Source organism: Bactrocera oleae, chromosome 6 (genome assembly GCF_042242935.1).
Source record: "Bactrocera oleae isolate idBacOlea1 chromosome 6, idBacOlea1, whole genome shotgun sequence".
Taxonomy (NCBI): Eukaryota; Metazoa; Arthropoda; class Insecta; order Diptera; family Tephritidae; genus Bactrocera; species Bactrocera oleae.
This window is the reverse complement of record NC_091540.1, coordinates 68,397,889-68,420,554: the sequence shown is the minus strand read 5'-3', so window position 1 is coordinate 68,420,554 and position 22,666 is coordinate 68,397,889. Positions and strand designations below refer to the sequence as shown.

At 34.2% G+C, this 22,666-nt stretch overlaps 3 protein-coding genes and 1 long non-coding RNA gene across 4 annotated transcripts; 2 read left to right on the top strand and 2 right to left on the bottom strand.

Moving 5' to 3' along the window:
• Positions 1–343: 343 nt before the first annotated feature.
• Positions 344–12,454, top strand: Teh4 (tipE homolog 4). The gene is made up of 9 exons (XM_036364467.2): positions 344–1,830; positions 4,045–4,255; positions 5,137–5,221; positions 5,337–5,539; positions 6,152–6,315; positions 6,386–6,680; positions 6,892–7,029; positions 7,132–7,275; positions 8,202–12,454. The coding sequence occupies exons 1-9, from the start codon at positions 1,685–1,687 to the stop codon at positions 8,355–8,357; spliced, it is 1,542 nt and encodes a 513-aa protein (XP_036220360.1). The 5' UTR covers positions 344–1,684; the 3' UTR covers positions 8,358–12,454.
• A 526-nt stretch (positions 12,455–12,980) lies between these two features.
• Positions 12,981–14,076, bottom strand: LOC106624141 (cilia- and flagella-associated protein 298). Its single transcript, XM_070111979.1, has 4 exons — positions 13,702–14,076; positions 13,366–13,635; positions 13,184–13,300; positions 12,981–12,992 (listed from the first exon to the last, which is right to left on the bottom strand). Exons 1-4 carry the CDS (start codon positions 14,074–14,076, stop codon positions 12,981–12,983), a joined length of 774 nt encoding a protein of 257 aa, XP_069968080.1.
• Positions 14,077–15,344: 1,268 nt separating this feature from the next.
• Ero1L (endoplasmic reticulum oxidoreductin-1-like protein) lies at positions 15,345–18,928 on the bottom strand. Its single transcript, XM_070111198.1, has 6 exons — positions 18,368–18,928; positions 18,040–18,303; positions 16,807–17,483; positions 16,567–16,720; positions 16,049–16,203; positions 15,345–15,970 (listed from the first exon to the last, which is right to left on the bottom strand). Exons 1-6 carry the CDS (start codon positions 18,503–18,505, stop codon positions 15,919–15,921), a joined length of 1,440 nt encoding a protein of 479 aa, XP_069967299.1. The 5' UTR covers positions 18,506–18,928; the 3' UTR covers positions 15,345–15,918.
• On the top strand, positions 18,701–19,209 carry LOC118681147 (uncharacterized). Its single transcript, XR_004976834.2, has 2 exons — positions 18,701–18,836; positions 18,968–19,209. It is a non-coding gene; the product is annotated as an uncharacterized lncRNA (long non-coding RNA).
• The last annotated feature ends 3,457 nt before the right edge of the window (positions 19,210–22,666 follow it).

Below are 22,666 nucleotides of genomic sequence, written 5' to 3'. Positions count from 1 at the left end.
AGTATACTTTAAGGCTCAATGTAACGACAATTATGCTATTACTTCTTTTTCTATTTCTACCACCTCACATTTACTCACAAAACTCACTCACATTCGCACCGACTTCCTTTTTGCTATTTTTATAGGCAACGCTGGCAATGTTAATGACATTGTGAGCTTTGCGGACGAAGCTTTTGCTTTTGCCTTTGCTAGTCAGCGAAAGCGCGCGCTCAAGCACACACACACACCGAAACACTGAAAAGTGAGCGCATATTTTAGAAAGTGTGTGTCCTTCTGCAGCTGATAACCAAACGTGCTCGTTGAAGCCAGAATTACGAGCGTTTAGTCTCATTTAGATACTCGTCGAAAGCGGTTGTGTGCGAGAACGGCGCGCTGCCATTTTCCTCAACCGACTCAGAACGCGAGCACAACAAACATACCTTTAGCCGAGTCAAACGAAGAACCAACAAAAAATTAATGTTGAATTAAATCACCCCACACTCAACTAACTGTATATTCATTAATGGTGCAAATACTTGTGGATTCGTGCGATTGCGAGGGAAATGCAAAGGAATTAGAAATAAATGAAAGTATAATACAAATATAAGTGGCGCATTTCGTTAAAAAGCGAGCAGTACGAAATGATGATGTTAATAAGCATGCAATAGCAGTGCTTAAATAAACGTTTATATGTGTTTGTATGAATATGTGCGTGTTTGCAACAGAAAAGAAATTAAATCGTGTCAAAAACTCAGACGCTAGTTGAAAGAAATTTACATACTCCAAATATTTCGCTCGCTTCACCTACCCACCTACACTACCTACATACAAACACAGCCCCCACCAACTTCGTGGAGTAGGAAGTAATACGCGTTGCCATACATAAATAAATAGCACAGAAACTGAGCAGCGAGCCAAACAGTTAGGCAGTCAGTCCGCCAATTGGGTTGTGCCTACCTGGGTCTGTGTGCCAGCGTGTGTGCGTATGTGTGGTTGAAGTTTGGTGGCCTCACCACACAACATAAACTCATCGAAGGACTAAATTTGGCATTTATATGAAAGAAATTTAATTAGAATTTTAATTATGCATTTGTGTATGCATTCTATTTCTATGTATCTGTGTTTGGTGAAAATTTAAAAAATGCTGCTGACTAATTGTCCAAGTGTGTGAGTGTTTGTAAATGACATCAACAAGTAACAAAACAGAAATTTTACAAGCGAAAAGCAAAAAGATGCTGTAAAGCAGGGAATAATGTGCATTTAGTAAAAAATAATATAAATAAAGTAATATATATGAACATATTTATATAGTAAAAGCCTGTTATAGCAATCATTTAATAGTGAATAGTCGGCCAAAGGCAGACAGCACACATACAAACAAAAATAATATATATAAAAAATATTGGCTACACACAAAGTCAATGTGAAAGGCCACCTGTGAGTCACAATAATAATAATAACAACAACAATAACGATTCATAAATATTTATACAAAGAAATCGTCATAAGACGACAACGCAGCCACCTACATACAAGCGCATAACATACATAAGTAAATAAATACACATTTAACCAGCGTGAGTAACCCAATCGGCGACTAACGCATATAGCAATTAAGAACCCACCTTATCGACTACGCGAACTGCCCCTACAGCCCACCTACGTATACAGTGTGTAATATCAACGCTTACGCCACAGCCTACACATGGGTCGCCGCAAAGATAAGCCGCGTCTCATACCGGAACAGGATAAGCGCATCTGTCGCGCCATTTGCCTCTGCCAATTGACCATGGTCTTGTCCTGTGTGTCCATCGTTTACCTGAGCGTTGCCATCTATTCGCCGTCACTTAAGTGAGTAATCAGTAGTAATTGCTTGCAATGCGACAGCGTGTGGCGTCGCACGTACGCAACTTCTTATTGAATCCATTCTTATATGTACCATATATGTATATATGTATGTATATATTTACAAATATTTTTATCATTGTGTAAGTCAAATAATCGTAATGAGTGGTTTGCTAACCATTTTTTTTTGCCAAATTAAAGCATTTTCAACGCGTCTTAGAAATAACTATGTTTCATTGATTGGATCCGAAATTTATCAATTTTTTTTTATTTCGAAGTCCCAGTGGAACATTTGAAGCCGATTTCCATATTAAAAATAATTCCATTTTTAGGATTGCATTGATTTGAATATACTTAACGGTTGATTACAAAAATACATAAATAAAATTAGTTTTTCGATATTAACAATATACACAAATATATCTGTTATAAGGGCTAGTAGATAGGAATTCATTATTATTGCACAAAACTGAAGGTTTTGCTTAGGTTATTTAGAATTATTCGATTTAGCTTCAAAATGACACTCTCACAAAAACTTTCGCCTCCATCGAATTTTTCACCAGCAAAATCATTCGCCATAGCCAGGAACAGATAATAGGCACTTGGTTCCAGGTCTGGACTATAAGAGGGAAGCACAAGAAACTCGCAACCAAGCTGTCGAAGTTTCTGGAGAGTCAATATCGATGTGCGTGGCCTGGCATTGTTTTGATGAAACACCATTTCTCGCCCATTGGTCGCTTCTGAGCGCTCCAAGTGTTGACAGTGCAGAGGCGAACTAAGAGTTTGGCCGTACGGAAGTAGCTCATAGTTAATGATTTCCAGCCTATCATATCAAACATATAGCAAAACCTTTCTGACCTTCAATCCTGGCTTGGCCAGTGTTTGCGCTGGCTTCCCGGGATTCAAACATGACTAGATTAAGGCGAAAGTGACTCACTTTTTATCACCAGTGGATCGCCTTTGTTGCGATTCAGCAGCTAGATTTGCAGAATTTCGGTTCATCAGGTTTTATTATGGCACCCATACACCGAGTTTTTTTTTGTATCGAACCCTATTTAACTAGTTCCAAATGGTTTTTGTACTTTGTTTAGTGGCTAAGCAATCGAAGTAGTGCTTGATGGTCGCAGCTGAAGATTTCTATTATTTTCGGTCATTTGCCTTCCAGATCATTTGCCTTCCCGGAACGGAATCGACAAAACCAAAACAGCGCGTGATTACGCAATATCAGAACCACAAACACTATTCACATCCTCTCCCGCCCGGCTTATGTTTATGGCTTTATCGAAGAAAAACTGTTAAATATGATATCTCTTTGTTGGTGTCCATGTTTGACGCTTCCTTAAATATGTTCTGCTGGACACAGGCCGATAGACAGATATCATGCGGACTACTGATTGAATTCATCGCAGTTGCCAAGCTTAGGAAGGCATTTTAATGACACATGACCAAACCGAAATTTATTTAACGAAATTAAGAAAGCAAATAACAGTGTATCTTTGTGCCCAAAATGGATAAAATGGGGCGAAAACTTGCCTTAGCCCCCATATATCTGATATTCATGATTTTGAAACGTCCGGCTGACTTTGCTATATGTATATGTTTATATTTATATATTTATAAAATTGCTTGAAATAATATCAGCCCTTCCATTTCTATGCCCACAATGTTTTTGGTATAATTTTCGCTGACAGGAAGTAAAATATAGTAACAACACAAAGTGAGTCAATGACCTTCAAAATAAGTTAATATGTTATCGAATTTGATTGTAATCCATTCACCATTTCATCGAACAATAAAGTTGAACCCTTTCGCTACATTTTTGCCAACACCTGAAGATATTTCCCCGGTTCTGATCCTTGCAAGTTGCAAGAGTCGAAATATTCGGTTATATTCGAACTCAGGTCTTCCTTACGGGTTTTTTATTGTTCATGGCATTTAAAGGTTTTATTTTTGAATATAATCTATTCTCAAACGAGTACATTAAATATTTTTTACGCTATACTTTCAGACATCTTCTTAAAATCTATTCTCTCGCTTTACAAAAAAAAAAAATTACATATTTCTGAATGTGATTGCCTTTCAAACTTCTACCAAATTTATTTTTCTTCTACATAAATATACGTACATACATATATACGATTTTTCGCACAGTGTGATTTAAACGTAATAATTATTTTTCTAATCTAATCAGTCACTTTTAACATCATATTTAACTTGCAGAGCATTCAAATCCGGTTTCGAACTCGACCCCGTTATGTGCCAAACGGTCGATCGCCAAATGCCCAATAACTGCCCGTGGGCCTCATGTGGCGAATGGTGTCTGACGCGCACAAGTGGGTTTTGTCCACAAATACATTCGGTGGTGCGACGTAACGGTACCGATATTCAACTCAATAATTGCACGCGAATCGCCAATACATCATGTGCCATGGTAAGTGCAGAAAATTCAATTTGGCTACTTTTTTTTTGGATAAGTGGACAAAATAGACACTAGAGTGTGAGATTGTGAGAGAGTGGAGATATATGTCTGTATGTGAGTGTTTATATGTGTTTGCTTTTGACACGTGCACAGTTTTGACATATACCCAAGTGCTAAAAAGTGGTTTTCGAGTATTCATCGATGCCATTGATGGCTATTTCCGTACACACGCATATATTTGTACTTGTTTGTATATATGAACTCATATAGTGCCGGAAATGGATGACAGTTGGGTATTTACGTAGAACGGATTCGATGAATTTGTGTGTCTATTTGACGTCATCAAGGAAAGTTAACAAACATTTCGTTCAATTTGGAGACTCTTGTGCTTCCGATGGTTCATTTAATTGCAATGCTCTTGAAAAAAATAACATTAGTCCTCCCTTTACGCCAAAAAAGTTTCAATAGTGAGGGTATAAATTTCAAGTTACGCCTAAGATGACAATTAAATGACTAAATTGTGACGACATTTATAATAAATAATTTATGAAGGTAAATTTGATTTGAATTTGATAAAAATGGGGTTCAAGGAAGGTCAAAAGTCGAATATTGATACCTTCAAACGGTATTGGGGTAGCAGTTGTATCCGGAAATATTTATTAGATTTTGTACACAAATTAGCTTAGAAGAGCTTATCATTTTACGTGCTTATGTACAAACATCCTTTTAGAGATTAATTTCGAAACTTCCTATATTAAAAGTATTAGAACTGTGTAAATATAAGAACTGAACCACTATATTTACACTTTTTCCATATTTAGACTAATTTTAATTAGTTATTGAACAATTTTACTAAATTAATAAATACAATAATTTGTATAATTCCTAAACAGATCGACATGAATCGTTTGAATAAATTCAACTGCAATAATGGTACAGTTTGTAATAATATTCGTGGCGTCTTCAACTGCTCCAATGGTAAGAAAGTCATATACATGTACAGAAACCCAGAATATATGTTAATTCTTTAAAATTACACACTAACATAATCAAATTCATATTTAAAAATATTTTTTTTTTCATTTTATAAAAGGTCACTGCAAAAACATGTCCGAATTCTTTTTGTGCCATCACAAACCCGATGGTCCAACCATTAACTCAGCAAAAGACAATACAAAATTGAATGGATTTTTCGAGTGTCACGGAGTACATTGTACGAAGATCAAGAAACCATTCACATGCGATCGTTACTGCACAAAGATTACAACGACATCGATCAATGTACTGTTGATGCATGTAAGTACATATATGATTAACGGTAATGTATTTTAATTTCTCAACAAAACTTATGATTACCCGAACTGTTTGTAGAGGTTATTCGAAACGAGAGAATTTTTACTGGAATTTCAGAATAAATTACGATCGAAAATAAGAGAGCATATACCGAATGAATCGTCTAAAAAACATAATAAATCTTTTAAAAGCAAAGGTTCTGCATTAAAAATGCTCGGAAAAATAGGTATGGAAAGTTTTGTACCCAGTCCTGTGATACCTGCCTTGCGTTGTTTTCGAGCAGTCAGTGTACCACTTAATAGTGCTCCCTTAGCTCAAACATGAAGTTATTCCAATCGGTCATTCTGCCAAGGGTAACTTTGAACTTTTTTGTGAAATTTACCGTTTAGGTAATGTTGTTTCTCGGAACCTCTTCATTTGTTAATATTTAGATAGTTTTGGGGTGTAATCCTACAACATACTGCTAGAAAAACTTTCTTGAAACTGTTTGATCTGCATATGTCTTGTGCACTTCTGAATGTCTCTTTTCTTCTGCTTCTTATATCTTCTAATATGTGCTTAGCCTTAGTAGCAAACAACAGCTTTGCAAAAATAAATAAAATTTCTCTTTATTAGGAAGACACCGTGATTACCGCCGATTGCGACACCGCTGTTGCCTTCAATGAGGCACGCGGCAGCGAACATGGTGCAAAAATTGAACCCACCGAAATTTGGAAGGATGAAGATGGCCAACTGCTGACCAATTGCGCTACGGTGAAGCGAGAGGGCGACAAGATATTGTATGTGAAACTATCAAAATTATTTATGAAGAAAAATAATAAATTGAGAACTTTTTTTTTTAATAAATAGCGCAACGGACTGCCTGAATGGCACCATATTGGAATCAGGCACACTGCCAAAACCATTCATGAATTTCACACAATTCTGGAGCATATACGCGAATAGCACACATTCCGTCGATCCGGAACAGCGTTTCCTACCTAATCAAGCCAATCTGACAATTTATACGTGGAAAAAGTTATATATCAATTTGGAGGGATGCGTAAACACATTGCGCGGCGAATGCAAGGATTTTGTAGCACGCTATGGCAACGATGGCGATAACAACACGGCACAGTCACGCTATCAGTGTTACTACAACAAGGTGAGCGCCAAATTCTTAGCTACAATATTAAATGAAATGAAACTACTCGTATAGTGCGTAAATGTGTGGTGGTTTAAGTGTGTGAGTAAAGGGGGAAACCGATTGAACTTCAATAGTTGGCTTTCCGGCACGCACATACCATTTAAAACTACTACTCATGTATTTATGATGATTAAATTCATTGGCAAAAGTATTATATTTCAAAACACAGGATCCAGCTGTGGAATTTGTGGTGGCACGCTATGACTTGGACAAGGTCTATCGTGAGTTGTTGGTGTCGCTAATTGTGCCGATTGTTTTGTTTGTGGTTTCATCGATTTCACTTTGCATAATAACAAAATTGGTCAAGGTAATTACTAAATAACGGAATTAAATACATATTTATTACTTATCAAGTAAATAACAAGTAACCGGATTAAATACTTGTAATTTATTCAAATTCGCATCTAAGGTTGGTGACGATGCCAAAATGCGCTGCGTCTGCTCGGGTGATGACTCTGACTTGGAAGATAACTATCGTGGTAAGCAACGCAAACAGGGTACACAAATATACGAAACGGACGACGATATGGATATTAGGCGTAGAAATATCGAGGTGAGTCGATTTGGAGGTTTTCGATTAATGCGTTAACTTTGCTGTAGTTCTGGTTGAGACTTAAGTAAAACAATGTGAATTGAAGCGCAGAGTTTAAAATAATACAAAATTAAACTCAGACTGTTATACAACGATAAATTAAACTTTAAATTTCTAAGCATCTAGACTAGGCAAATGTTTAAAAATTCGTAATCTTAAACTTGAGTGGAGAAACAGAGTTTGATTTTTACCGCTTACATTGTATGGCAACTATATCCTATAGTGGTCGGTTCTGAACGATTGCACGGTTAACTTGGACAATAATCCGTGACAAATTTCGTGAAGATGTCTTGTCAAATAAAAAAAGTTGTCTATACAAGAGCGTGATTTGGATCGATTAATTTGTATGCAGCCATATCCTTAAGTGCCCGATATTGGTGATTCCGACAAATCAGTAGACTCTTGGGAATAAAAGGACGTGTGGAAATTTTCAGATCGATATCTCAGAAGACTGAGGGACTAGTTCGCGTATATTTACACGGAAAGACGGACATGACTAAATCGAATCAGCTCGTCACGTTGATAATTTAATTAATGCCCTCAATTAATCAAGTATATTTGCAGTCTTTGCTCGAGAAATGTTGAGAGCCGCAGATATTTCTATATTTCTACCACGACGATTTCCGTATATAGTGTATATTAGTTAAATTTTCGACGTTATCGACATTGACAGATCCAAATTGTAAAAAACCGGTAGCCGAAATCCCACATAAAATGCGGTAGATCGCTGCTCGATATATTATTATTAAAAAATTAAGCAAAGTTACTTCATAAAGACACACAGTCAACCTTACCTTAAAAAACCAATCTACAGAATAAAATTACTTGAAAGGCGTATTTCATCTGTTTAAACTTAAAATAATATTAAATGTAATAATTATTTTTAGGAAGAACCACCCATCGACACACACGAGATGATCGGTAGTACAAAATCACTGATACCGTTAAGTCCCGCCACCGAATCGGGCACCAGTGATCGTACCTACGACGATGAAAAAGCTTCCAGATGTGATGCGCCCGAAAAGCCACTCGTCGAGCTTTAAACGATAATTTGACATGTAAGCGGAAATTCTAATATGCACAACTACATACACACAATATTCATGCCGCCATCTATTAAAACAAGGAACGCGAAAAATTCAGCAGAATGCGTTGATGACATCATTTGTATTTAATATCGCTTCATAATTAACGATCATTTGATTATACGAAGACACCATAAAATACAATGACTGCCTTATACGAAAAAGAAATACAAATACAACAACAAAAAGGGAAAAATATATTTAGTGAATTAAAAAACAAAAAATTATTGTAAAACTTATGTTCGCAATATGTATGTGGTTATGTATTTACACAGATATTTGTATTTAGTTTACTGTTAGGCCAAAACCAAAAGAAGAGTGTACTAGAAACTTAAATTTACTAACAAAAAATTATATAATCTACTTGTACTTATTTTGAAAACATTTTTTTCTAAACAATATCTTGAATAACATAAGCTTGATGTTTATTAAAACTCTGTATTCAAAAACGTTTCGCGTTTTGCATATGTGAATACGAAGATAAGTGAGTGTTTCTTTTGCAATATTGAACGAAAATAATTTGAATATATAAATCAAACAAGTTGTAGACTAATCGGAGCAGAATAGATCTCTGCGAAAAGTAGTAAATATTTCAATACAACTATGTAGCTCTAAGAGGACACACCTAGTGTGAAATTTTGAATCATAATTTTTATTTTTTATTTTTTTCATATTATGATAGGTTATACCCTTCAAAATAATTGTAGTTCTTCGTACAATAATCTAACAGTTTTTTTATTTGATCTAAAATTAAATTTTGACAGTCGAAACGTTTTTGGACATTTCCAACATTTTGGGAAAAATCAACTTTTTTTAAAAGCCCTCATTGCATGACCGTAGGTCATTGTACCTACAATATCTTCTAGTAGAGAATTATTTTTTAAGTTTCATCCACGGAATAGGCCAGAATCATTGCAGCAATGGAATTTTTTAGCGCCGTCGGAGATTGAAAGTAACTCGAAAAATAATTCATTTTTTTCTTCAAATATTTTACTATGTATTCTTAAAATATGTATACATAAGTTTACCCCTAAAATTTTGAAAAAATTTTAATTTCCCAAAAATTTAATTTTTTAGGCAGTCGCACTAGGTGTGCCCCTTTAGATCTTAAATAACTCTTTACTTAAGTTTTGACATCTTAAATGTCAATATTGATACAAATATATTTTATAACTGTAAAATTGTAAGGTAAATATATATTTTTATTCCGATAACTTTGCAAATGCGTCTTTAAACTATTTTCTCCTCTTATGGGAAAACAAAACGGTAATTAGAGTAACTAAGCAGGGTTCATTGAAACGTTATTTTCTAACAACGTTCACAAAAATTTGGAACTGCAATCAAAAATAATTAATGTTAGCAAATACTAGGAATAATATTTCAAGTTTTCTAAACATAAAAACAAAAATTTGTATCTGAAAAGCTTTACCTTATATTAGAAATAAATTTCTTCTAACATAAAAAATCCGGTAAATATATACTATCGAAAATGCATTTCTTATAAACCACCGAAGTGAAAATTAGTAAGGAAAATGATCACTAGATAAAAGATCAAATGTTAAGTTAAAAAAATATATATATATATATATATATTATATATACGTATATACAAAAATAATATATAAACTGTAATAAGAAGAGCAACTGTTCGTAATTTACTTTATTATAAAAAATAATTATATCAATATTAAGAAAGTTTTGACTAATTATGATGACTCATGATATCAAAGGTTGAGTACTTGGTGGAGTAAAGAGCAAGGATTAACAACAAGTAGAAATGTGCGGTAACATCACGTTTAGCTACTCGGAAGTTCAACGCTGCTCCACTCTATGCTCCACTATGTGCTCAGCCTAAGCAACAAAGAGCGTTGGGCTTAATCAAAAGCATATGTAAACTGTATTCACACACGAAGACTTTTGTAGCCCAAACTGGTTTTTCCAGGCGAGGGGCCGACGAAGGGACTTTTTGTTTTTGTTCATAACAGTTTGCTGCTACGCAATTTAGCATTCCTTTTCATTTTGAAATTTATTCCAAGGTTGCAATTGCTCTCTGTTTCAAATCAATATTTGCATAGTGTTCGAAAATTTTCATGAAAAATATTTTTGTACACCGCGTAAATAAAGTGTTCAAGAATTTGAGAATGTGATATGAAAAGCAATTCAGAAAATTGACCGACTCGAGTTTTTATACTTGTTTCGTCCGCGTGAATGCAATGCACAACACCCGAAGAGAAATTTCCGCTAATGAGCTACAAAAGTCTGCGTGTGCAAACCCAGTCTAACGCATCATGTGTAAATATGTATGTATTGTGTATGTGAGCATATAAACATGTACAATGGTGTTGTGTGAACACAGCCCTAGGCAACAAAATAAGCACGATACCAAGTATTTGATAGAGTATAAAATTAATACACAGCTCAGTTACTAAAGTAGAGCGGCAAATGAATAAATTAACGGGAATTACAAGCGAATTACGATCGAACTACTAAATACACGTACTAGCGCTATATGTTTGTATGTAGATATTTATGTGCATTTAATCAAATGTTAACGCGAAGCTAATGCAAAAATCAACAATCACTCAGTCTGTTTTATGGAATTCAATATACTTCTTAATATACACAACAACAGAAAAAAGAAAAAAACTTTGAATTTATATAATATATTAAAAAACAAACCTTTGAGGAAAACTACTAGTACTTTGTAATATCAAAATATAATAGTTGTAGTAAAAACATTTACGGCATTATACAAAGAGCGTGGATTTACTAATAAATTAGAAACTTATTTACTGTGAATATATTTATGTATGTGACGCGAAGTGCATGTATCAGTTATTTACATAAGCATATTTATACTTTATGTAACTATGTATGTAGCTATCGATTAAATTTATTGTGGTATTTAAGAAATATACATGTACTATACATTACTGATGATTTACACTTTCTACAAACGCACTTTATGCAGCATTTATGCACCGAAAATGTATGAGCTAAAAAAATTAAACTATACACTCGTTAGATTTTGAGTAAGGCTATTATATGTATTTGATTTGAAAATCAAAATAACTTTATTGTTATGTATGCCTTATGTGTTAGATGTAAGATCATGAATAGCATCGACTTTCCTCATACTCTTAGCACTCTCATAAGTCTTCTTATCTCATGGTTTTAGAGGTACGATTATGTACATAAATTAAAATAGATTAATCGCCATAGTCGTTTCGAAGAAATTTTACACACCGACTCTGAAGACAGTGTTTCGAGAAAAATGTGATTAAAGGTTTGGAAGGCGATTAACTAAGTTAAAGAATTATTACAAATACAGTACTATCTCCGAACATATTTGCCGAACCAACATCAAACTTCGGAGAATATTTTCAGTTATAACATGTATACATTCGATATATAACTATGTAGAACAATTGATTTTTGGAAATTGACAAGTGAATATAACTCCCTAAATCAATTTAAGTTCACATAGACAGTTTGAGTTATTTTGAGCAACATATTCGTTATATTTCTGTTGAATTTCATCCAAAACAAAAAATCAGAGAAAACTCAGAGATGAAAGCTTAAAATCGCATAAAAAAGGAAATATATACCTACTGATATATCGGTCTGAAACATTTTCATATTTAAACTCTCGCATGTACATGTGTACATACTTGGTTATTCGCTTTCAATTCAACTCCCTGCTACGTATTTCATTCATCAAAATTTGTTTACAACTCCATTGAATATATTGAAAGAAAAACTTCCTAAAAAGCTCTGATAGAAATATCAAGAACCTTATTAACTTAAAAGTTAATAAAAAAAAGTTTGTACATATATGTGTGTATATGTATACAGAATCAGTTTCAGCGCTGCTATTCATAAGCCCATATATACTAAGGTACTTACAAACAAAGATCCTCTACTTGAAACAATGTAGTAAACTGTATTTGCTATGTCCTCACTTTTTTTAGATCTTTACATAATAATTAGCTACTTAAATATTATAGATTAAAATAGTTCTAATGCGAAATAAATAAAAAGGCAAAAGAAACGAATTTCGCGAATTTCATTTAGTTTGAAAATAGCGTACATGGTATTCTATGGAAGGGTGACAGAAATAAATTCACCGATTAAATATCTCTTAATAAGTAAATATACATGTATTTGTATAAAATCATGAGTTCAGCGGTACAGTGAGCTTTTTTATGGATTGATCGAAGCTTAGGGGAAAGGTAGGAAGAGAAGTCTTCTTTAGTAGGCTCTCTATGAACTCTAGCTTTAGACCAACAGTCCGCTGCAGTGCATTAAGGTAGCAGTAGACGTACTGCTCCGAGGTGCCGCTTTCTTCAAAGAGATGCGCATTCACAGCCATAGCAGAGGTGAAAAACTGGCCTTGAGCGCGCTCAAGACTTCTCATGGAGTGTTTGTGTTTCTTTATCAACAGCATCAAGTTAATTTCCTATCCGACTTGTTTTGGTGCCGGGTCACCGGTAGACTTAAAGAGCTTTGTCGATCTACAAGGGTATGATGATTCACATCTAAGATATGGTGCGAAGATCAACCCTACAACGGAACCTAACGTCAACACTCATACTACAAGAATAATTCTCAAAAGGTAAAAAATAATATTTACTAAAATGGCTTTCGAAATTCCATAACATTCGAGCAATAAGGCTACTGAGTCCAAAAATCTCGAACATGTTTTCTATCAGGACGAGTGATTACGAAACTAGTTAATGAATTTCGAAATCTTACGCATGAAGAGGTGTATGGACACCACTTACCTTCAACTGTTCCTGTCTGCGGTAAGCTTCGGCCATCATACGTTTACGCATATCCTCCGTGAGCACAGCCTCCCGACCGGGTGGTCCTTCGCCTTGTTTATTTATTTTAACCACAACCTTAATTAACACGATAATAAAAAACCCGATTAATTATACAGCACCATTCATTCGTCACTACTTACTTTGGTCTTATCATTTTTGCCGACGTATTTATATAGTTTTTGATCGGGCAGAATTTGCTTGCCAGCGAACCACAACTGTGCCTTGACTGGTTCGATGACTTCGCGTGAGGCTTGTGTGCCGCTCAAATCCTCCGTATTGTTGAATTCCATACGTATGATATCGTGCGGCGGCAATTGCATGGGATAAACAATAGTTATGGCGCCGCGTAATAAATTCAAAGCCTCGGAAACGTTTTTCAAATTTAACGACTGTCGCGCCGCCACTAATTTCTAAAACAATCGAGGTAACATAAATTTAATTTAAATGAAACCGCGAATGACAGTTAGCACTTTTACCTTATCGATGAAGCTCTTGGCGTCCTCCATTGCCTTCTTAAGTATCTCACGCATTTTTTCTTGCGGCTGCTGTCCATTACGACGACCTAGTGGGTCTTTATTCGTAACGAAACCACCAGCCGGTATGCATTTCTCAGCCCAAATATCCTTCAATTTCAACTCAAGAATTTGTTCATCGGTCAGACCAACCATTTCGGCTGGCAACATGGTGCCATGTTCTATGAGTTCCTCAATTTCCGAACAAACGCGATAGACTTTCAAGCGTCCGTTATAAATCTCAGTGATATCCCGTATCACATTGGTGGTATCCTCATCGACGCTAGTCTCGAAAATGAACAGATTTTCGTCGCCGCGTTTAACTTGGAGTAGCACCATTTCGCTTTTTCTAAATTAAATCTTTCTTATGCAAAGAAGAGTGCTTTAGTTGACGTACACTAGGTTTGGTTGAATTTACGCAGTAAACAATTTTTTTTCAATGACAAATATTTCAAATTAAATTTCGAACTAAAATTCTGGTGATCGGCAAACAACGTTACTACAACAAATTTCCAACTTAAACGGTGCTTTCAAAATCTGACGTTTGTTACAAAGTAACTAATATAACCGTAGCGTCCTGCTATTGTTAAATCGATTACAATACGACTCAAGTTACTATAGTAGCTGTATAACTTGGAACAAAACGACCATACTTTGCCTTTGTTGTTGTGGCAACAACTTTCGGTATTCTTTAGCAACTTTTACGAAATTTTCTTGGTACAAAACTTTTAAAGCGTTAAGGTGTATAAATTTCGAATATTTCGGAGAATTTTGAATATTTTGGAGAAATTTCGAATATTTTGGAGAATTTTCGAATATTTTGGAGAGATATTGCAAATACCGGTCTTAGTTGTTAAAAATAAATATTTAAATAAGAAAATAAAAAACAAAAAAGAAAACCGTTAACTTCGGTTGCATCGCAGCTAAAATACGCTTCATAAATGAAAAAAGTTTCCATATAAGAACTTAATTTTGATCGACCAGTTACATGCTACAGTGATCCGATCTGAGCAATTTATTTGGAGATTGTGGCGCATAGATTATTACCAATTTTCGTGAAGATATATCGTCAAATAAAAAAGATTCCATACAGGAAATTGATTTTGATCGTTCAGCTTTTTTGACAGCTATATGCTACCGGCGTCTCCGATAAATGAGCAGGTTCAGGAAAAGAAAAAGGCGAATGTAAAATTTCGGAGCGAAATCTCAAAAATTGAGAGACCCGCTCGCGAATATAGTGTACATACAGACGAGCATGGCTAAATCGACTAAACTTGCCACACTGATCATTTATATTTATATATAACAGCGTCCGAACTTTTGGGTGTTACAAACTTCGCGAAAAACTTTATAAATCCTGTTCAAGGTATACAAAATAGTTTATAAAATTATATATAAAACATACTCAACGAAATTTCTAATAAATAATATTGTAAGAAATTGTGATAAAATTACAAAAATAAAATTTTCTTTACAACGCAGCACATAGAAAAGGCAACATATAAATGCAAACAATTGTCTTCTATACTAGAGCTGTCATTTATTGACGTCAATGCAACTCTATGCATTTATTTTCAACCTTCAAGCAAAAATAATATTGAAAATGGTTTTTGTTTTTGTTTTTGTTTTAATGCGCTTTAATACCCATCCCTGTCATATGTACAAATCACATAAATTATGGTATATTTGAGCATTACACTATGCATACACATATAATAAATATTTTAAAATCTTTAGATAATACATAAAGCTATTTTCCACATTAAATGATTGTTGTTGATTTGCATTTTTTATTATTTTCTTGTAAAACTATAATGCATTCTTATAGATCACTTCAATTTCCAACATCTGATTGCACTGTTTGATGGGAAGTGTTTAAGTAACAAATTTTTTTAAATAATAACAATTTTAATAAATAAATTTACTTAAACTTAAAAACTTAGTTTTAGCTACTTCAAGAATTATCTACAACACTAATATAATTTCAATGTTTTGATGAGGTAAAAAGGGGGAAACCATTGGTCGGCGTTAGTGTTGAAAAATGCTTGTTAGCTCCTCTATGGTATCAACTATGTGCTAAATAAATACTAGGCGTACAACATTGATAATTGGTTTTGCTTTGCTCTTTTGTATCATCTAACAAACACAAGCGCAGCGGCAATTGTTTCACATGTGTATTTATTACCGTAGCACTTTGCGAAAATTCTCCATCTCGAAAATGCTGTTTGAAAGTCTAATAAAGAAGAAGAAGAATAAAAACAATAAGTAATGCTTACACTATCATTTCATACTGTTACAAGGCAGTACTTACCGTCCAAATGCGTTGAATAGCGATACAATTTCTGTACGTGAGAGTTTAAATAACGGATTCTCCTCTATATGCGGTCGTTCCCACAAACCACTCTCTGTTGCCATATTCAACTTTTCGGAGTAGAGAATCTTCAGCGCTGTACCAAGGCCTTGAGTCTGTAAATTTTTAATGCAATATATGTTTTTAGCAATGAAAATAAATATTTTCGAATATCTATGGAAAAGGTATTTTTGCTCTTGTATGGAGAACTTTTTTATTTGACAAAATATCTTCACGAAATTTCGTATAGATCATTGTCCAAGGCGACGCTACAATCTTCGAAGAAATGTTTCACATCGGATCACTATAGCATATAGCTGCCAAACGAACTGATCGATCAAAATCAGGTTCTTGTAGGAAAATTTTTTTATTTATGAAGGATATTCTAGCTTAGGTGGAACATATGATGCTTATTGCGATAAATATTTATGAATCTCCAGAAAAAATAAATTTGTGCTTTTTTACTGCTTATTACATACCTGCAGTTTGCCCCATAGTCGGCATTTATCACAACCCACACAATCCATTATTCGGGAAATATTTCGAAATTTTTCTTTGTATTCATGTTTGAACTTAAGCGATGTCACGCCATTCGAAAACAGCACGTTCTCATTGAAATGTGAAGAAAATGATCTGTGGCAAAGATATAAAATATAATGAAAATTTGCATACAGCATAAACACATATAAAGCAGCAAGCAAATGCTACCGCCTACTTACTCTATAACAGATAGTAAATCATTTATAGCCAATTTGACTTCATCGTCTTCCTCCGCAATACCCGTATAGTACTCCTCGCGCCGCAAATATGGCGCCGCTTTAGCTAATGCACGCAATTCCACCAAATATATGAAATAAAGATTTCGCAACCAATGCGGTCCTTCACTATTTGTTGTCTCCGGACTAAAACGTCGTTTAAACTCCTCTACATTTGGTCCCCAAATACCTTGAGGATCCAGAAAATCTTTCGATTCAGATAGCAAATATTTGGCTGATAAATGTATATTGATGCTTGTATGTAGACCCGAAATAATGCGATAAAAGGCGCGTTGCTCCAAGCATACATCATTTAAATCAAGTTGTGGTATGAAATCCGAGAGTGATTTTGATTCGTTTTTACGTCCAAAACAGTTCTCCATATAAATGCTACGCCATATGCGATGAGCGGATTCACCTCTGTAGCCCGTATAACGTTCGGGGTTTATCAGTAAATCTACATACTGAGAACCATTGTTTTCATCCTTTAAAATACAAAAATCTTCCTCCGCTTCATCGTGCTTTGCCCAACGCTCAAACTCACGATGCGCCTGATCGCTAAGACTTGTGTCCAAATAACTCAAAACGCTATTGTAATCCTCGGCTTCAGAGCATTCCGACGAGTGTGCCTCTTTGGTGTACTGTTCAATAAAAATAATATGTTTTCATTAGAAAATTTATTAATATACGTAGACGGGATGTTAGTAAGATAAGAATAATACTACATAAGTATATAGGAATGATATGACCTTAATAAAATCACAGATTTCATTAGAAATATAACCACATTGTTTTAGCTCAGATAAACAAAGAATTCCGCCCCCAATTATATAATATTTTATACCCTGAAGAGGTTTTATTAAGTTTGCCACGAAGTTTGCAACATCCAGAAAAAAACGTTAAAAATAAATCTCCGAAGAAATCGTACAGATCGGACCTCTATAGCATAAAGTAAATAACCGAGTTACTGCAAGAATTGATAACGCGTAAACGAAACGAAAGCGCATTGTTTTTGTACAAACTTATAATAACTACTAATGACACACGATTACTTTGCGTTACGTGGCATTAACAATTTTCAACAAATCCACAGTAATTAGATAAGCCTGTAACGCTGAGTTGGCTTATAATTAACACATGTATGTAACAGATTTAACTATTAATGAATATAAATAGCACACAGCACATTACGCCCACCTTAAAAGCTGGAGATTTTGTATTTTCATTGGTCTCAATTAAACCTTTGGGTATATGTTGTTCATCACAATTTTGCACTTGACAGAAGCGTATGGCACATTTGCTATCATCCGGCCAGAAAGGACACGTATTTTTCAAATTTACTTTATAAAAACGGAAAAAGTTTTTCACCAACAGCGATTTGAGACGTGGATAAATCTTGATGTTATTAAAATGATCCACAGTGTCTACGGTGCAACTGCAATCGTTTATTGAGCCCTTCAACTGTTGAGTAAAATTTAATTAGCAAAACGAAAAAGTTAAATTAAACTATTTTTAATGGACAAACCTCACAGAAGCAGTTTTTACTTGCATCCAACTCATCGTAGGCGGTAAAGTATCCACTACTATGACGCACCCACAGTATAAAGCACAGCGTCAGCGTTAAGTACCACGCTCCATCGCGTATCAATCGCTTTGTAGCCATTAGTCTGCCGTATTCGCTCACCTTTACAGGTGACCTTTTACTTGCCTATTAAATTATTTTGCAATTTGTACGGTATACTTATTTGCAAATACCTTACAGCATTCACCAAACAGTAGTCGTCTCCGCCCCTCGTTGTTCCCTTATAAAATCGTAAACAACTTTCAGTGAAAGTTCAAATGCACCAGTCACTATTATCTTGTTTTAGAAATTGTTTCACTTCACGTTTTGTAAATGTGAGAATTGGAACTTTTCATTTAATTATTTTCGTATATATGTATGAATTTCGTAATATTCACACGCGCAGCAAACTGATGCAATTCAAGATCCGTTGGTAAATAATTTTTTGTTAGCCAATATTTTGATGTTTTCGTGATGCAAACAACGTAGACGCTCTATTCACTTACGTGTCTTTTTTGTTGTTTTTATTTGCTATATTTTTGTTCCACTCAATTACGTTATCAGCCTGTCAAATGTTAGTAGTGCCATTCGCCGGCCAACTGTAAGGTGCTGCCAGAATCAGAAGTTGTGGAATTTTCATATCGTGGTAAACTATGGTGGATTACGCTCAATAAATAACCGGAAGTGAAGGAATTTGAGTTCAAATGAATAATAACGGGAAAAAAAGATAATTAAAAATTATGTATGAATATGTAATATCTTCAGTTACTGACAATAAATAAATCAATTAGATGGTTCAAAAATAATTAACAATCTTTATTAATTGTCCAATAAATTTTTGATACGTTTTGTCAACAATATTCACCAACAATAACACCATTACAGTAGCTCTGTTACATTTTACTATTAACTTTGTGTTTAAATTAAATAAAAGTATGCTTTTGTTGTCATGACAAAAACATAGAACCGAGGAATAAAAACATCAAGAAATGAATTTCTATTTAAAGTTCTCTGTAGGTATCCAAAGAGAATTGGGTGTAGAAATTGCTTCGAAAACTGTTGCCCGTCGCCTTGTAGAAAATAATCTCTTCAGAAGGTTGCCCGGAAAGTTCCAATGTTGACAAAAAAAGACAGAAGAAAATCGGATTGCTTTTGCTACAGCGCATACCAATTAAAGCGTTGAAGAAAATGCAAAAACAGTGGCGTAAGATCGTTTGGTCTGATGAATCTAAATTAAATATGGTAGGTAGCGATGAAAAAGTTTAGGTTCGATGTCCAAAAAATGTTGAATCCCCGATGGACGACAAAAACTTTGAAACACGGAGGTGGTAATATAATGATATGGGGTTGTTTTTCGTCGTACGGAGTTGGACCGCTGTTTTGGATTCGGGAAATCATGGACCATTGCCACTAGCTTAGTATTTTAGAAGATGTTCCTACAATCCTACAGAAAACCTGTGTAAGATTGTAAAGAAAAAGTCGGTACCCATTAAACCACGTAATAATTAGGAACTATGGGAAAACTTCCCCTATAGCACTAGTATTATCGTTGCCGTATTCGCAAATAAAGGTTTTGCAACATAATTCTAACTTATATGCATTTTTAGTTTTAATAATCTACAATTTACGAGTTTTGGTTCCATGATTCTATTTTATTGTCAATTGCAGCTCCTGACAGCTCCTTTAAATGTTGACTGCTGATAATACAAAAATTTAAGAATTTAAACATTTCAAAAGCCAAATTTTATTATCTATAAAAAATAATTGTTTCTTCTTAAGAACTGTGGTAACACTTTTTTTTTGGAAATAGTTGAGCATACAATTTTGATTTTATTCTGTTGTCAGTAACTGTATGTAAAAAAAAAAATATTACAAAAAATCTATTCTAAAAATTTCTTGTTATTAATATTATAAATATGTAATTATATTTATAATATATTAACATATTATTTCTAACTGGTATAATACTAAGAGGGTGTATATGTGTATAAGTAGACTGCATGCTTTTACATTTACATGCTTTCACTGTCATTATTTGCTTTCTTCATCAATCACATTTGATAATTAATTACTAAAAATATTGATTATACCACCTTTGTACAGAGTTGAATGGCAGTATGTTCCTATAACCGCGCTTATCGTTAGCCCTGCAGTGATCGTTTGGGGCAACTAATGTCCTCGCACACATACACGACATTATGCAAATCTGCTTGAAAGGAAAACCCCTTTGAATTAATTCAGTATCGTCACTCCAAGTATGACACCACCAATAAAAAAAGAGAGATCTTAGGTTATGTCAACTTGTAGGACATAAGAAATGATAAACACGTGCACTTTCAACCCTCTTACTCTTACATACCGTTAAGTAAATTTTTAAGATTTGTATATTTCAGCATGTACAACTCTATGCAAATGAGAGGTAAGTAGATTTACGAAATAAATTAAGGGAATGATTTTGGCAAAAAAACGAGGTAATACTCAGGCTGCACATACCTTAAAGGGACTAAGAAAGTGTGTGTCTGAGACAGCAAGGATCCGAATAGGTATTTAATACGAGTATTCTTGTTTAGAAAGAAAATTAGTACATGGACATAAATTATCAAAGTTTTATTCCGATATCTTCATTGGAGCTTGATTTATATAATATAAGAATATCAAAGAGATTTAATGAACTAAATTTGGTTGAAATTGGTCGAACAGTTGGTGACGTATAAGATTTCACCTAAAAGTGAGCGACGCTGAGCCCATCATCCAATTATTATATCAATTTTTTTAGTTAACATTGTGAGAATATCGAAGGCTTTTTTACAAATATCTAAAAGAAACTTACATTAATATTTAAACTGTTACATTACAGTTTTATAAACATAACAAATTTACTCACCTTTCTTTTTCCCAATTTTGTAGTCAAAACTTCAATTACTTGTCATTGAGCAGCTGTTCTTCCAAAAATTCAGCTACTGGAAAAATGTTTCAGTTTCTCATAAAAATTTTAAGTCAAATTGAGCTCTCAATTTCTACTTATTAAGTATTTTGTTTCAAAAGAACATACCTTTATTCAGAAAATACTGACTAACGGTGAATCAAAATTAATAAAATTAAAATTTACGACAATTTAATTGTCTTGTTTCTCTTTCTAAAGTAGGTTTGACAGAAGAACATATAAGTTTGGGAACTCAAAGACGAAAAAAGGAACAGAGAATATTTACAACTGCTAAAAATGTTTCGCATTTCGCTTCCCTTCTGAGATCCCCATCATTCTTGTCAAATAATTGCACATTGCTGAACTTAGCTTAATTAGCACAATCAGTGTCGAAAAGCTTGTATTAACCTCTCCGTACAAGTGATGATTTTATCTACCGGAACGTAAAGGCAATACAGATATTAATATACCGTTTGTTAAATGAGAAGCTTATGAACAACACTGCAACTCCAAATTTTATCGACTTAATTTTTTTATTAATACAACTAAATATTCAAATATTCAAATCCGACACGAAAATGCATATCCAACAATTTCGTAGCAAACAAAAATTTATAAAAACTGTTTTCTTCATTTTATTTTCCCTTTTATTAGCTGATATTGAAAGGAAAAAAAGCGTAGCTTCACAAGGAACTGAAAAGTTCTCACGAGAAAGTGAAATTAAAAATAGCATCAAATGTCGTGCTTTGTAAAAAAAAAATTTAAATCTAAAAAAATATATTAAAAATGAAAGGGTTTCAGCATTTTTTTTTCTAAATACCTTAACTAATGTAGAAAAAATGAGAAATAAGAATACTTATGTGACGCTCCGCCAAAACAGCATCAATGCAAGCAGCAATCGGATCATCAACATCAAACCCTTTTGTTTAATCAAATCAGACAATGCGCGCAAGAAGACCGACGAAAGGACACACACAAGGACGCGTAGAGCGAAGAAGCACCAGACAAAAAACTCATCTGCATACAGAATCGCCTAAGGACGAAACGCACACACACATACAGGCGTACATATGCAAAGGACTGCCACCACCACCAGCGCCTAGACAGCCACTGAGCATCCTTGCCGGCGCTGGCATTTATCTATTTGCCTAGGTAAACGCTTAACTTGATAAATATGAGTATTTTTTTCGTAATTTTTTATTTGATTTTTCACTTATTTACCACTTTCGGTTGTGTTGTTTGAATTAAGTTTTTTTTTTTTTGCTTTGATAATGCTGCTTTTGGTCTTGGATTTTATTTACGCTAGCGTGGCGACGGCGATTTATTCAAATTGCTTGTAA